This window comes from Pararge aegeria, chromosome 4 (genome assembly GCF_905163445.1).
Source record: "Pararge aegeria chromosome 4, ilParAegt1.1, whole genome shotgun sequence".
Taxonomy (NCBI): Eukaryota; Metazoa; Arthropoda; class Insecta; order Lepidoptera; family Nymphalidae; genus Pararge; species Pararge aegeria.
In genome coordinates, this window is record NC_053183.1 from 1,403,486 (window position 1) to 1,416,947 (window position 13,462).

General features: G+C 33.9%; 1 protein-coding gene and 1 non-coding gene across 2 annotated transcripts; one reads left to right on the forward strand and one right to left on the reverse strand.

The window, feature by feature from the left end:
* The first annotated feature begins 706 nt into the window (after positions 1 to 706).
* Positions 707 to 7,037, forward strand: LOC120637928. Its single transcript, XM_039909996.1, has 5 exons — positions 707 to 2,091; positions 2,599 to 3,025; positions 4,312 to 4,396; positions 5,167 to 5,356; positions 6,664 to 7,037. Exons 1-5 carry the CDS (start codon positions 1,167 to 1,169, stop codon positions 6,840 to 6,842), a joined length of 1,806 nt encoding a protein of 601 aa, XP_039765930.1. The 5' UTR covers positions 707 to 1,166; the 3' UTR covers positions 6,843 to 7,037.
* Positions 7,038 to 8,321: 1,284 nt separating this feature from the next.
* On the reverse strand, positions 8,322 to 8,394 carry Trnav-aac. The gene has a single exon. It is a non-coding gene; the product is annotated as a tRNA-Val (tRNA).
* Between the last annotated feature and the right edge of the window lie 5,068 nt (positions 8,395 to 13,462).

A 13,462-nucleotide genomic window follows, 5' to 3' on the forward strand; every position in this document is an offset into this window, starting at 1 on the left:
ATGTTGAAATAACAAACCTATGCAAATATATAGTAGATGTAAAAAACTCGTAAAAAAAACTTATGAACTGCCGTTAGAAGTAAGACTTAAAACAATGGAATAACTGTAGAGATACTTTGTTTTGTCGTTTATTTTTCTATGTAAACGTAAAAGTATAATAAGTGCGGTGGTATGTGTGGTGGTAAACAATGAAATTACCGTAGAGATACTTTGTTTCGTCGTTTATTTTTTTATGTAAATGTAAAGTATACTAAGTGCGGTGGTATAAATATCAACGAAATTATGGAAAGTTTTTCACCTAAAAGTCTTTATATTAAATTGTTTCGATGTTGAATGAATGAGCCACTTTTATTGTACACCACATAAACATATAGTAAAATTATAAAGAAAATTTTAACAAAAATTATACAATTTGGCGGCCTTATCGCTACATAGCGATCTCTTCCAGGCAACCAAAGGCGTTAAACACAGCTCAAGAAGAGAGAAGATGTTCATTGTTTTATTGTTTTTATTATTCGTTATCTAATTTAAAGTTATATACGAATAATCATTTATAGTCACGGACACTCAATGTACACATACGGTGAAATTGTTGACTCAGACAACTGTGGTGGAATGCCTCCGCATCGCTACCAACCGATAAAAGTGGAGTAGACTCGCGCGGGTAGCCGTGCAATCCAATGAAGCCTATCGCCCTGTTATTATTTACGTACTTGTGTGGATATACGTAAAGATTCAAATAATGTAAACACGGAAAATTTACTGGTATATATTCTACTAAACGCAATTATCGAAATCTTTTTCCATTAAAAGTAATTATCGAAAACACAATAAAAATCTATGCATCGAAAAATAAACTATTTATGTGCTATGCCAGAATGTGGATGACGATCGATTTCTTTACCGGCAAGCAAAGATGTAGACAATGAAAATAATTTTACAAGATATAAAAATATTTCGTATTCTATCCATTTTCACCTCTTGTTTTTAATATCGATATCGATACAATGACAAATTTTTTACGAGCCTAATGCCTAATAAGTACCTAACCTACAAACGTGTTGCGAAGTATTAAAAACACATTATTTTAAAATATAAACTTATCATTAATCGTGCATGTGTTTGTGAAGTTTTATTTGTTGAATGTATTTATATATCATACGGACATGAAATCTAAATCGTTCGAACTGCCAAAACAGTCTGCGGACAAAGTGAAACAAACAACATATGACTTTGTAAACTTTTATAAATCCGCCTCCGATACTAGTGGTAATTTAGTTGAGAAACGCAAATCCGACGACCGGATCATCAAAGAAAATGTCGTTACAAATAAATTACTCACGCCGAAAATAAGGGGTAACAAAAAAAATAAGAAATTCCATAATAATATTTTTAATTCGCCCCACGCCACTGAAAGTGCTTCTTTGGACGATTCGAAGGTAACATCGACACCTAATGTAGTAAAAAAAGACGTAAAGTCGGAAGTTAAATCCATAATTAAAAATAAATCTCCAATAGAAAGCTCAATGGAAGAGTCCAACATTAATATTTCTAATATTAAATCTAAAAAGAGAAATAAGTCTGTCAGTTTTATGCTAGATGACACTGAAGGAGTTGCCATAAAGAAGTCCAAGTCAGAGGGAAAGGCAAGTCACCCAGAAAAACTGGATAAAAATGAAGGCAAAATTAAAAAGCCTAAAAAGTCTAAAAAGAAACTGCACGATGAAAAAGAAAATAAAGGTGATTTAAGAAACAACATCATAGATACTGCAGCAATAGAAGCTGACACTTTACAGCTCAATAACAATAATAATATAGAAAATACACATGAAACTACAGAGAAAACTGTTAAAAAACATCACAACAAAGTTAAAAAAGCTAAAACCGTTACAGTGGAAGGTAATTCTGTCACAATAAATAGAGAGGGCGATGAAGTTAAAATAAAGAAGATTAAAAAGAAAAAGCGTCACATCGCACCAACAGAATTAGATACAGAGAATGCTGAAACAGATGGAGAACCTGCCCAAAAATCCCCAAAAAAGGATTCAAAGCCAGATAAAATAGCACAAGATTTGGAAAATTTGAATATTGGTAAGTAATTTTTATTAACAATAGGCCAGCGCTTGACAACAATCATGCCCGTGAGAAAGCAATGATGAGATATAATAGAAAAAGGACTTTCACACAGATAATGCGAGGGTGTTCCAGATCCTAGCAGTACATATCAGAATTGTGGACAAAAAACATAAAATTGGTTTAGTAGTTAAATTGGTCTAGTGGGAGACCAAAGCTATGTGCTTTACGTGTTCTTGTACGACAACAAAGTTGCATAGAAACTGATTGGGAGGCTTTTAAATGCCATACCTCAAACAGGTTAGCCTGCTACCTTTTTACACTGTATTTTCACTGTACTTCGCCCTTATTGTGTATAGTGGAATTAAAAGAAAAATCACAAAGTTGAAGGAAATTAATAAATTTGTTTAAATATTTTTCTATTAAGAAAACAATTGTGTAAAAGGTATTGGTACCATTATTTTTTAAATTGTTTGAAATTGCATTCCTTAACATGATTTCATAGTTTATTTAAATTAATTTTAGGAGACAATGCACACACTCTAACAAATCTGTTAGATGAAATGCTAGTTGTTGATAAGAATAAGAAAAGGAAAAATAAACAGAAACTCAAAGATAAAGAAAAGAAAAATAAATCAACACTCACAAGTAGTACAGGCAGTGAGGTTGAAGGTGCAGAGAAAAAGAAAGGCAAAGATAAGAAGCAAAAGATACATAAGACAGTAAATACAAATGCTGAACAAAGTACAAATACTGAAGGTGAGGTATCCGAAGAGAAAGAGAAAGTCAAATGGGTCAAACGTAAGTGGAACAAGGACAAAAAGGGTGGTGCAGCTGTAGACAAACACTTAACCTCAGTTATTGTTGAAAATCTGCCCTTTGACATTATGTTTACTTACAAAAAACTCTTGGCAGAGCATTTTGAAAAGTTTGGAATGATAAGACAGGTTGGGTGAGTGATAAGTCAATTTTTAACACTAGACAGTAAGAGATGTTTTAATTTCAATACATCAATCTCCCTTTTCGAGTGACCAAGAAATTACTTGTAAATTTTCGGAGTAATGTGTGTTTTGAATTATGGCAAATTTATCACTTGCTGTAACCAGGAAGGAAGTAAGAGACAGCATTGTGGTAATTTCAAAAAATCAATCTCCCTTTTTTGAGTGACCATGAAATTACTTGTAACTTTTCAGAGTAATGTGTGTTTTTAATTATGGCAAACTAGCTGTTATATTACCTCTATCTCCTACCACATTCATCAGATCTACACAAATTTTAGGCAAAATAAAACACATATTATAACCTCTATAGGTTATAATTTGTCGGAGTTGTGGTGTTAAATTGTCAAACACTTTCATCCCCTCTGCCAATGGAAGCGAGCCTAATGTCGGGATAAAAAGTATCCTTTATTACTTCTAACACTTTCAAGAATATGTATTCAAAGTTTCATGAGGATTGGTTAAGTAGTTTTTGCGTGAAAGCGTAACAAACAAACTTACAAAGACTACGATACGATACGATTACGATAATATTAGTAGGGATTTATCACTTGCTGTAACCAGGAAGGAAGTAAGAGATAGCCTTGTGGTAATTTCAACAAATCAATCTCCAAAACAAATCAACTTTTTGGAGTAATGTTATGTTATAGTAATTATAGCTTATTTATCACTTTTAGTAACCACAAAGATAAACATTGTTAGGAAACCTGCATGCAGGTTCTTCATTATATTCTCAAAAGCATGTTAAGTTAACCGCACTGGGCCAGCATGGTTTTCTTAGCACTTAACTCTACTCATTCTGAGAGGAAACCTGTGACATATAGTAAGCTGATGAGATGATCATAAGTTAAGGATTAAGTAGCAGAATTGCCACTGCACAAATTGGTCTGCTAAACTAACTAACACTGTTGATTTTTAGGTCTCAATTTGATCTTTATTTTCCCTCTATGCCTCAAAAGGCATGATTATTTGTTAATTCCTGAGGGAGAGCAGTGATGAGATCTAGGTTGCCTTTTCAGCATGCCTTGAAGTAACTAACTTCTACCTAAATTTAAAGATATTAAAATAATGCCGGTCACAGTGACAGTCAGACATAAATTGTTGTTACAGTTACAAAGACACCAACCAAGACACCAACTCCCTTATTTGTATCTTACAGTTACAAACTATTTGATATTTATCAGCTATCGTCCATCCAAGACACCAACTCCCTTAAAGGTAGCAATTTTTCTGTTTTTAGAATTGCTGAAATGTATCCCACAGAGGACCCTAAGCCTGTGTTTACCACAACAATTAACTTCTACAGTGAAGATGGTGCAGAGAAGGTGAAAAGTCCTTTTATTTAATTACTCTTTGAAATATCTTTAATGGTATGCAATGTTAAAGACTTAGTGCGGAAGTAAAGTAAGTAAATTGGAAACACTTTAAGGTAAAAGCTTCTTACATATTGCATTGCAAATAGCGTGCAATCCAAAATCGCAGAATTTTTAGGAGACACCATAAACAACACTTCTAACATACAAATACATACATTACAAACCTGACTATAATGTTAAAAATTAAGTGTCTGCTTAACTGTATTGGTTTTATTACCAATATGATTATACCGTAAAATTCTAATATGGTTCTAAGTTTGCACTGAATCTAATAAAAATCTATTTAAAATAATCCACAAATGATAAGCAAATCGTCTATTTCTATAGAAATAAAAAAAATTGTAATAAATAGCCAATAATTAATTAAATAAATATACAACAACAATACACATATCGCCATCTAACCCCAAAGTAAGTAAGTAAATAAATAAGTAAGCTTAGCTTGTGTTATGGGTACTAAGATGAATGATGAATAATTTTAAGACTTATGAATAATATACACAAATACTTATATACATATAATACACTGAAAAACATTCATTTTCATCACACAAACATTTTCCAGTTGTGGGAATCGAACCCACGGCCTTAGACCCAGAAACCACTGCGCCAATCGGCCGTCAAGTAATATAAGTAAAGGGTAGATATTATTATTTAGTGGCGCGCATGTTACAGTATGATCAATTTGGTATTAGCAATGCATCCTTATTACTTCCCAGGCGTTAGAAGAAGACAACACAGTATTCGAAGGCGCCCGAATCCGTGTGAAGCGCCCGCAGCCGCCGACGCTGACGACGCTGGTGGTGCGCTCGTACGCGGACCTGACCGAGCAAGCCCTGAGCTCCGCGTTCAGCGGCGCCGGACGGATCCGGAGCATCAGGCATTTGGTTAAAGGAAAGAAGTCTTTGTGTAAGTTGACATTGTTACGAGCTGGAGTTCTAGGATCGAATTAAAAACACGGATACCTGAAGCGCTTTAAAAACTAGAAACTTCCATGACACCTACACAGGCACAGTTTTATTACTTTGTCTTCACTCTGACGTCTCTAGTAAGGCTAGCATACATAATTATCTCTACCTAGTTAAGATGACTAACGAATATTTTTGTGAATAATTTACAAAAATACTCATAAAATACAGATAAACACCCAAACACTGAAAAACATGTTCATTACCATTTTCCAGTTGTGGAAATCGAACCCACGGCCCTGGACTTAGAAAACAGGGTCGTTGCCAACTGCGCCTATCGGAAATATAAATCTCTCGTAGCGCTCATGCTAGCTCTAACTACCAGCAACATCGATCTATCCAGAATAAATTTGTTTAAAATCTAAACATTTTAATCAAAATCCGTTCATCTATTTTGCATAAAGAGGAAATAACACAAAACTTAGATATATCCCATTAAAACCATGCTTTTGTTCTGGTTTCAAAAACAAGCGTACCTATGTAATTGTGCTGACTGCTGTCCATAAATGTTTAAAAAAATATAAATAGAAAAAATTACTTCAATCTGTTGCTGTGTTGCGCGATTAAAGGAAAAACCAAGAAATACACTTTCGCTTAGACAATATTACTTACTAGCTTCTGCCCGCGACTTTGTCTTCGCGGACTTTAAAGTTTTGTCCAAAAAGAAATAAAAAATGTGAAAGTAATAAAAAAATTAATGAAATATTACACCAGTATTGTCTTACTTCATACTTGCGCTGTAATGGAGAAAAATAGCTGCACTTTTGCGTTTCAGGTATTACGTATTTAATATGGTAAAATCGCAAAATTTTTGTTTTTGTTTGACGCACATAATTTAAATTAGTATCATTTATATATCAATTTTTAATCTTACCACGGGAACTATTTGAGAGATCGTATAGAAAGTCCTTTTCCATAGCATAGGTTACATGCATACCAAATTTCAAAGCTGTCTGCCCGAGGCTCGTAAACAGTTTTAAATTTTTCCTCGGGAATTACTTAAGGAAGGTAGCCTATGCCTATTCTTTTCCATGTCAAAGGCTACATGCATGCCAATTTTCACCCAAATCCGTACAGCCGTTTTTGCTTGATTGAGTAACACATCCAAACATTCACATTTATAATATTATATATTAGTAGGATGGTATGATTTTGTTTTACACCGTAAAGAAACCTGCATACATTATGTTCTCAAACACGTTATAAGCCGGTTATGGGTTTATAATAATGATTTTGTTTTAATTACAGCAACAGCCTTCATAGAATTTGACGGACCAAAATCGGTAGAGCGCGCTTTAAAGATGGCGGACGACGCTAAAATTGGCGGGAAGAAGATACACGTTGCCAAATATGAGTTACGCGCCACAAACAAGAGACAAGACAGGAATCAAGAAGAGAATGACGATAGTGACAATTCAAATGAATAATTTTTTTATAGAGGATTCCATTTTTCTGTGACAAGGTCTGAAAATTGCTATAGCTAAACGGGCGATTAAATTAAAAAGATGATATACGGAACGGAACTCCTTAATTTTTTTATTTAACATCCAATATAATCCATCAAATGTAATCCGATTTTGATGCTGATTCTGTCATTGGTTATATATTTGTAATAGCGCCATCATCATAAAGAACACAGCTATAAATTCGTTGAAAAAAAATCAATATGGCGGCTTTATTGCGCCATTGAAAATCCTTACAGTGATCGACAGTCGTGTTTTTATTTTTTTTATTACACTTGTTAAACTTTTAATCCTGTGTCTTTAGTTTTGTTTAATTAATGTGTACCCTTTATAAGGTCCAATTTGTTGTTATTCTCAATGTGCATTTTAGCAATGCACATTGAGAATGTGCATTGCTAAAATGCAATGTAAAGCTAGTATTCAGAAGTACTATGTTGCTTTTTAATTATATGAAGTAAAAATGCATTTTACACTTATATTATTATTTTTAATCTGTTTTAACCGTTCAAAGTTATTTTAACTGTTTTTAATTGCAGTGATATCTTGTTTTATCTTTGTATAGTAAAGTTGGACAATAAAAAGCATATTATTGTATTTTAATTGTTTATTTTATTTTTAGTGCTCGCGACTTAGTCGTACCACGTTTGGCGTGGTTATCAGAATTACATACATTTTTTAATTCTGAAAACCACACAAATGGATGTCATTCTGTGTGTAAAAATGTATGTAATCGTGGGATTCTCGTTAGAAACTGTATTCTGCAGTTTTCTCTGACCATTAGATAAAACATAATTTTAAAAAACTTTATATGACAATTGCACTTGGCGATAGTATCCGAACTACGGCGGGCGAAACCGAACGACTCCCAAGGAACCCTCCTTTCCAAAGCGCAACGCTTTTCTTCCTTAATTCTTACAGTCCTACCGCAAGGGACGGCGTTAAGGATCTTTGCCCAAAAAATGTGAGACAAGGTTTCAATGCTGAAATGCTTGCTGTATTAAAGTTATCAACGCTACCAATGAAGATCAGCAGTCAATATATAATACTGGAATTTCTGAATTTACGGAGATAAAATGTAGTCTATGTTGGTTTTGAATAAAAAACTTTCTTATGGTGAAAGAATTATTAAAAGCGGTTCAGTATTTTCAGATTTTTTTTTGCTTGATTAATCAAGCAAAAAAAAATCTGAAATTTCTCTTTATAATATTAATTGGTATAAAAGTTAAAATGAATCTGGTTTTAAAATCCACTATTATTATCAATAGGATGCTTGGCAGATTCAAATACTCACTTATTCCGAAATAAAAATAATATTATTACGCCCAGGTATAATTATTCAAATTTTTGAGTTATTACAAGTTCAAATTAGAGTGGTATTATAATAAATAAATATGTGCTCATAAATGAAATATATGTTTATCAAAAAAAAATAAAAAAACAGTATGTTTCCGCCCGGGATCGAACCGGGGGCCTTCTGCGTGTTAGGCAGATGTGATAACCGCTACACCACGGAAACGATGTGTGAGACGGTGAAATTGTAGAGTTAGTTCTAAGGTTATGTTATACTGCTAAAAGTAATACCAGATTTATTTTGTAAAGCCTTCAGTTGTTTACATATTATATATCAATAACCATTGAATTAACGATACCTTTTCATTTCCCCCCGAGGTTAACGAATAATCTTAAGTAAGAAAGATGTGTGCAACTTGAAATAGGTCGAGAAAACGGTAAAAATATCATCAGCAAACCTGGTACGCCGTTTTACAGCTTGTAAAGGTAAAGAATCATATCCACAGGTACTAATAGTATAAATCGAAAGCATGTCGGTTTGTTTATTTGCTAACTATGTTCGGCGTAACCTCTTAATATGGATTTTAATTAAATTTGGAACAGAGTTAGTTTGCATTTATCAATATATCGTAAAACTGATACACCTTAGCATTTATAATATTAGTTTGAAAATGATTCTTTTTATTTATGCCATTACAAGTTAGCCCTTGAATTTACTTTAAGATTATGTTTCTTTACAAACCGTATTATCGTCCCAGTGCTTCCTGTAGTCATATGCCTATAATTCTTTAAATTTCGCTTTTACATTTTTTTTAATAAGACTGATAAACTTACACAATACTAAAACCCCATGACCGCTCGGTATAAATATCGAAGCAATAATTGCTTCAGACTTCTCGTGTTTTAATATGTATAGTGTTAATAATAGGAACCGTAATTTTAATATGGCAATCGTATAAGGGCCGAAATAAAACGCAACATTTCAAATGACTAATTTCACGCTATCTGCCTTCCGAACCGGTGGTAGAGTCACTACAAACAGACTGACTTGACGTTTAAAAAGTGCTTATAAACGGGGCCCTACTTAAAATAAAAGAATTTTGAATTTTATCTCTAACCCTCTCATTAAAACTCCTATCTTTATTTCCTTCCGTCTTGGTGTTCGCAAATTTATGAACAAATAATCGATCTTAGACTTACCTCGTACTATTTGTGAGAAGTAAAACCACGGCCGTTTATGTTACAAAAATTATATAAATCAATAGTTTCGCATGTCACCTGAGTGAATATTGTGGTGGTGAAGTATAAGCTGGGTTCACAAAGTCATCAGTGAGTAATGTTTTTATCCAGATTTGTCCTTCTTGTTTTACTTATCTTTTTCGCGTATTACACACAGTCCACTTTCTTAATTAATATTTAAAAGGAAAAGGAATACCTAGAAAATAATGAAAACAACACCTAAATTGAAACAATAATTTATTGTGTTCCTTACAATAATAATTATGCATTAAATTTATGATAATAATGTATACACAAGATACTTAAACCGAGCCGACGCTAAGCTACAATTATTACAATAATTTATTTACAATGATCCTTTCGATTAATTACTTATAGCGGAGACATACTTTCAACACGAGCTACTACTACCTAAACCCAAGTTATAAGTATGTTCCCACATTTACATTCCTGTGCCCGACGCTCGGGATCTCACTAATTTATACAAATAATACTTTTAACATTATGCGCCGTTAGGGCTTTTTTTGCTGTCATGCAGTTTTCCACACGCTGGCGGATCTAAGTGCGAAGTGGGTGATTTTTCACCTTCGTTTACTTATCGCGTGACAGTTAATTACGATTCAAAGTTATATTTCTAAAACTTCACACTTTGCGTTATTGTCCGCGAGCGTTTGATAGCGCGCCTGTAGCGATCTGTATCCGTATGAGTGCAGCCCGTGATATAGAAAAAAGGTGTATGAAATGACAGGATACGGGCGGCGGACATGCGGTAGAAATCAGAATGACAGAAAAACATCCCTTATACCTACCCACCAGTAGCGAGACTGCTCTTGTTCGGAGAAGGCAAAACCGTCCGTTCACTATTCCAACACAAACTCGTTCTTCCACCGGCTTCATCTACCAGTGGGTTCAAGAGTAATACCTCTTTATCCGTGCACCTACTGCATTGCATTTGGAAATAATAGTTAGAAATGTGACGATACATTGTATCGATAGTTGAATTTGAAGAGTAGAAAACCGTTTCCATGACTGATTTCGGCTACGGTGTTCAATCTGTAGAAAGATCTTTTTTCAGAATAGTGGTTTGTCGGTAGTTATTTGATTAACCAGGTCGTAAAGGACATGTTTGGGTTGTCTCATAATGAGAGGTAAAATTGGTACATGAGGCTCAACACACATACAGTTCAGGTTTATGGACACATGGTGGCACGTTGCAGGACGAGCTTTTCACATACTATCATCAGGTGGCCCAACTGCTTGGTCAATTGTAACTTAAAAAAAACTGCATTGAGGTAGGGATTGTAAGTGGACTCCACGACCAAATGGGTTGGGGTGTCAGACGGCTTCTACTGCACCTTGGGGCGTGCTAAGCATATTTATATGTGAACGCTGCAACGCGTCGTGTAAACCGGCTGTTACGTTTGTTAACACGAAATCGTTCACTAAACGCTCATGGTGCAAAGTATGAGATTTTCTACCTACGTTTACTTATTCGATTGCGTGAATGTTAATCACGATTTTATTGTCGTATTATATTTATAAATATAATACGACAATATCTATATCGTCAAGTAGACCCTAAGTAAGCGTAGTTTGTGTGTGTTATTGATACGAATATAACTGATGAATATTTATGAATAATATACATAAATAATAATTATGAAAATTAAAAAAGCAGGAGAATCTGTATGGTTTTATTTATAATTTCTTCGATCCTTATACTCCACACTAATCAGATCTTCGGCAACGTACCCTCTATGCACGTTTCCGAGCGAAAGTATCGCGGCTTATTTCGATTATTTCCTGCAGTCTACACGATGGTATTCGCACGTGAAAGTGCATCTTATTGAATCTCTATTTGAATAAAGAAATATTTGACTTTGACTTTGTACAACATTATAAAGCAAGTGTTAAATGTGTCCATATATTAAGATGTTGTATATTAAGAGGTTGTATGCATGTTGGCTTCCCAATAAATAAATAAAAAAATACGCAACACGCTGGGTGAAAGTTCTGTTATATTCCCTTTAGTCACCATGGATGGTAACGGGCTAACCTATTAGGTATATGGTGGACATGTTATAACAGGTAAAATGAACCTAATACCGCATGATTTTAAAGCTTTAATTCGTTCGGATATCTACAGTCGGCTATCCTTGAGAAAACTTGGAATGTGACACCCGTATTCACAAACATTACTTCCTTATGTATAGGAGCAATGCTAAGTACGACATTTCTCAGTGCGTTCAGTATGGTCAGACACTCTTTTCTTAAACAATATTTGAAATCAACTTTACGAACGCATAGCAACGAATGGTGCGCTGTGATTGGTTATCTTTGTGACGTGACTTCACTCTAGTCGACTAACAGGTGTCTATGGTCAATTATTATTATTATTATTGTCATTGTCATTCGTGCTTACTGTTTTGTTGAATTTTTAAACACACAAAAGTCATGGATCACTTTTCTTGTGTCGAATGTTCTTTATATAATTATGTCATTGTCATTCGTGCTAAATGTTTTGTTGGATAAATAAACACCCACAAAAGTCATGGATCACTTTTCTTGTGTCGAATGTTCTTGACAGGTATGTTCTCTCAAGGATATAATTATGGAACTCTTTTATACTACTGCAATCAATCGCAATTTATTAAATAAATTTATAATTAAAGCATAAAGATCAATGCGAATTGACATTCAATTTATTACCAATGAACAAAACAAAACACTATAAACCACTGATGTAATGTTACTATCGCTATAAAGTATAATTTATGCGCTACTCGTCTTGACGTTTGTATGGATTTATCCCACTGTTAGTATTGTTTTCTGCAACCTGTGCGTTCGAACGCACTGTGGGACCTCAAAGCAATGTTTGTTAATAAGACTTTCAACAAATAGTACATCAGGTACATTTTAATACGCTAAAGACTTGCGTATTTGTTATCTGTAACCTTCGACGCTTTCTTGGTGTGCATAAATTAGCACTGAGGATTCTACGTCGTACAGGGAGCCTTCACAGTCATGTTTATAAAACGGGCGTTAATATTATCATAGTACAGGAGTATATTGTGTTTTTTTTATTGTTAGATAATCTCGATTAATCTCAAGAGATAGCAGTAAAAATTAACAACAAAAAAAAAATGTGTCTTTCTTCATGCCTTATATCGTAAAGAATCTCTTCGATACCTTTTGGTGTAAAGTATGGTAAAAAAAAATATAAAACAAACCAATATTAAAAAAAAAAAAATGTACAGTCGAATTGAGAATCTCTTGTTTTTTATTTAGTTGGTTGAAAATGAATATCGTCATGATCGTAGAAAAGAGCTGTTTAGTGTAATGTAATTTAAGTTTTTAAATTGATTTCAATTAAATTTCTTACGGGAGGAGAGCCGTAGCTTCATTGGTTAAAGCGCTCAGGCCACCATTGCCGGAGAGTCGCAGGTTCAAATCCTGTCGGTTCCGAAAAGTTTTTATTTGGAATTTTTAAAATCTTAAATTGAAATTCAAAATTCATTTATGAAAAGTAGGCCTAGTTTATAAGCACCTTTGAAACTTCAAGTCAGTCTGTTTGTAGTGACTCTACCAAACCAAAACTAAAAACAATTTAAATAGTTTAAAATAATCCTTACTAATATTATAAATGCGAACGTGTGTTTGTTTTTCCTTCACTCTCTAACGAAGCAAGTAAACAACTTGAACGGTATCCACGGCACTTGCAAAAAAACGTAATAAAGTCTTAAGAACGCAGCTGACACCTAGTTATTTTATAATTTTAAAACCACAGAGTTAGGAACATACAGAAACCGCGTACACGACAAATATTGCAGCATCAAAAACCACTCTACTTTAATAGTGCTTCTCAAACAGGAGGTTACTTCAATCCATTAAGAAATTGACATTAATAATATAGTTCAACGGGAACATACCACGATAATATTTTGGATTTGTCGATATTTAGACCCAGTTTTTTTTGTCAGTACCATCTCGTACCTACGCAATCCCGTCGTGACCACGATCCATGCAACTGGGTCGAAACATCGACAAATCCAAAA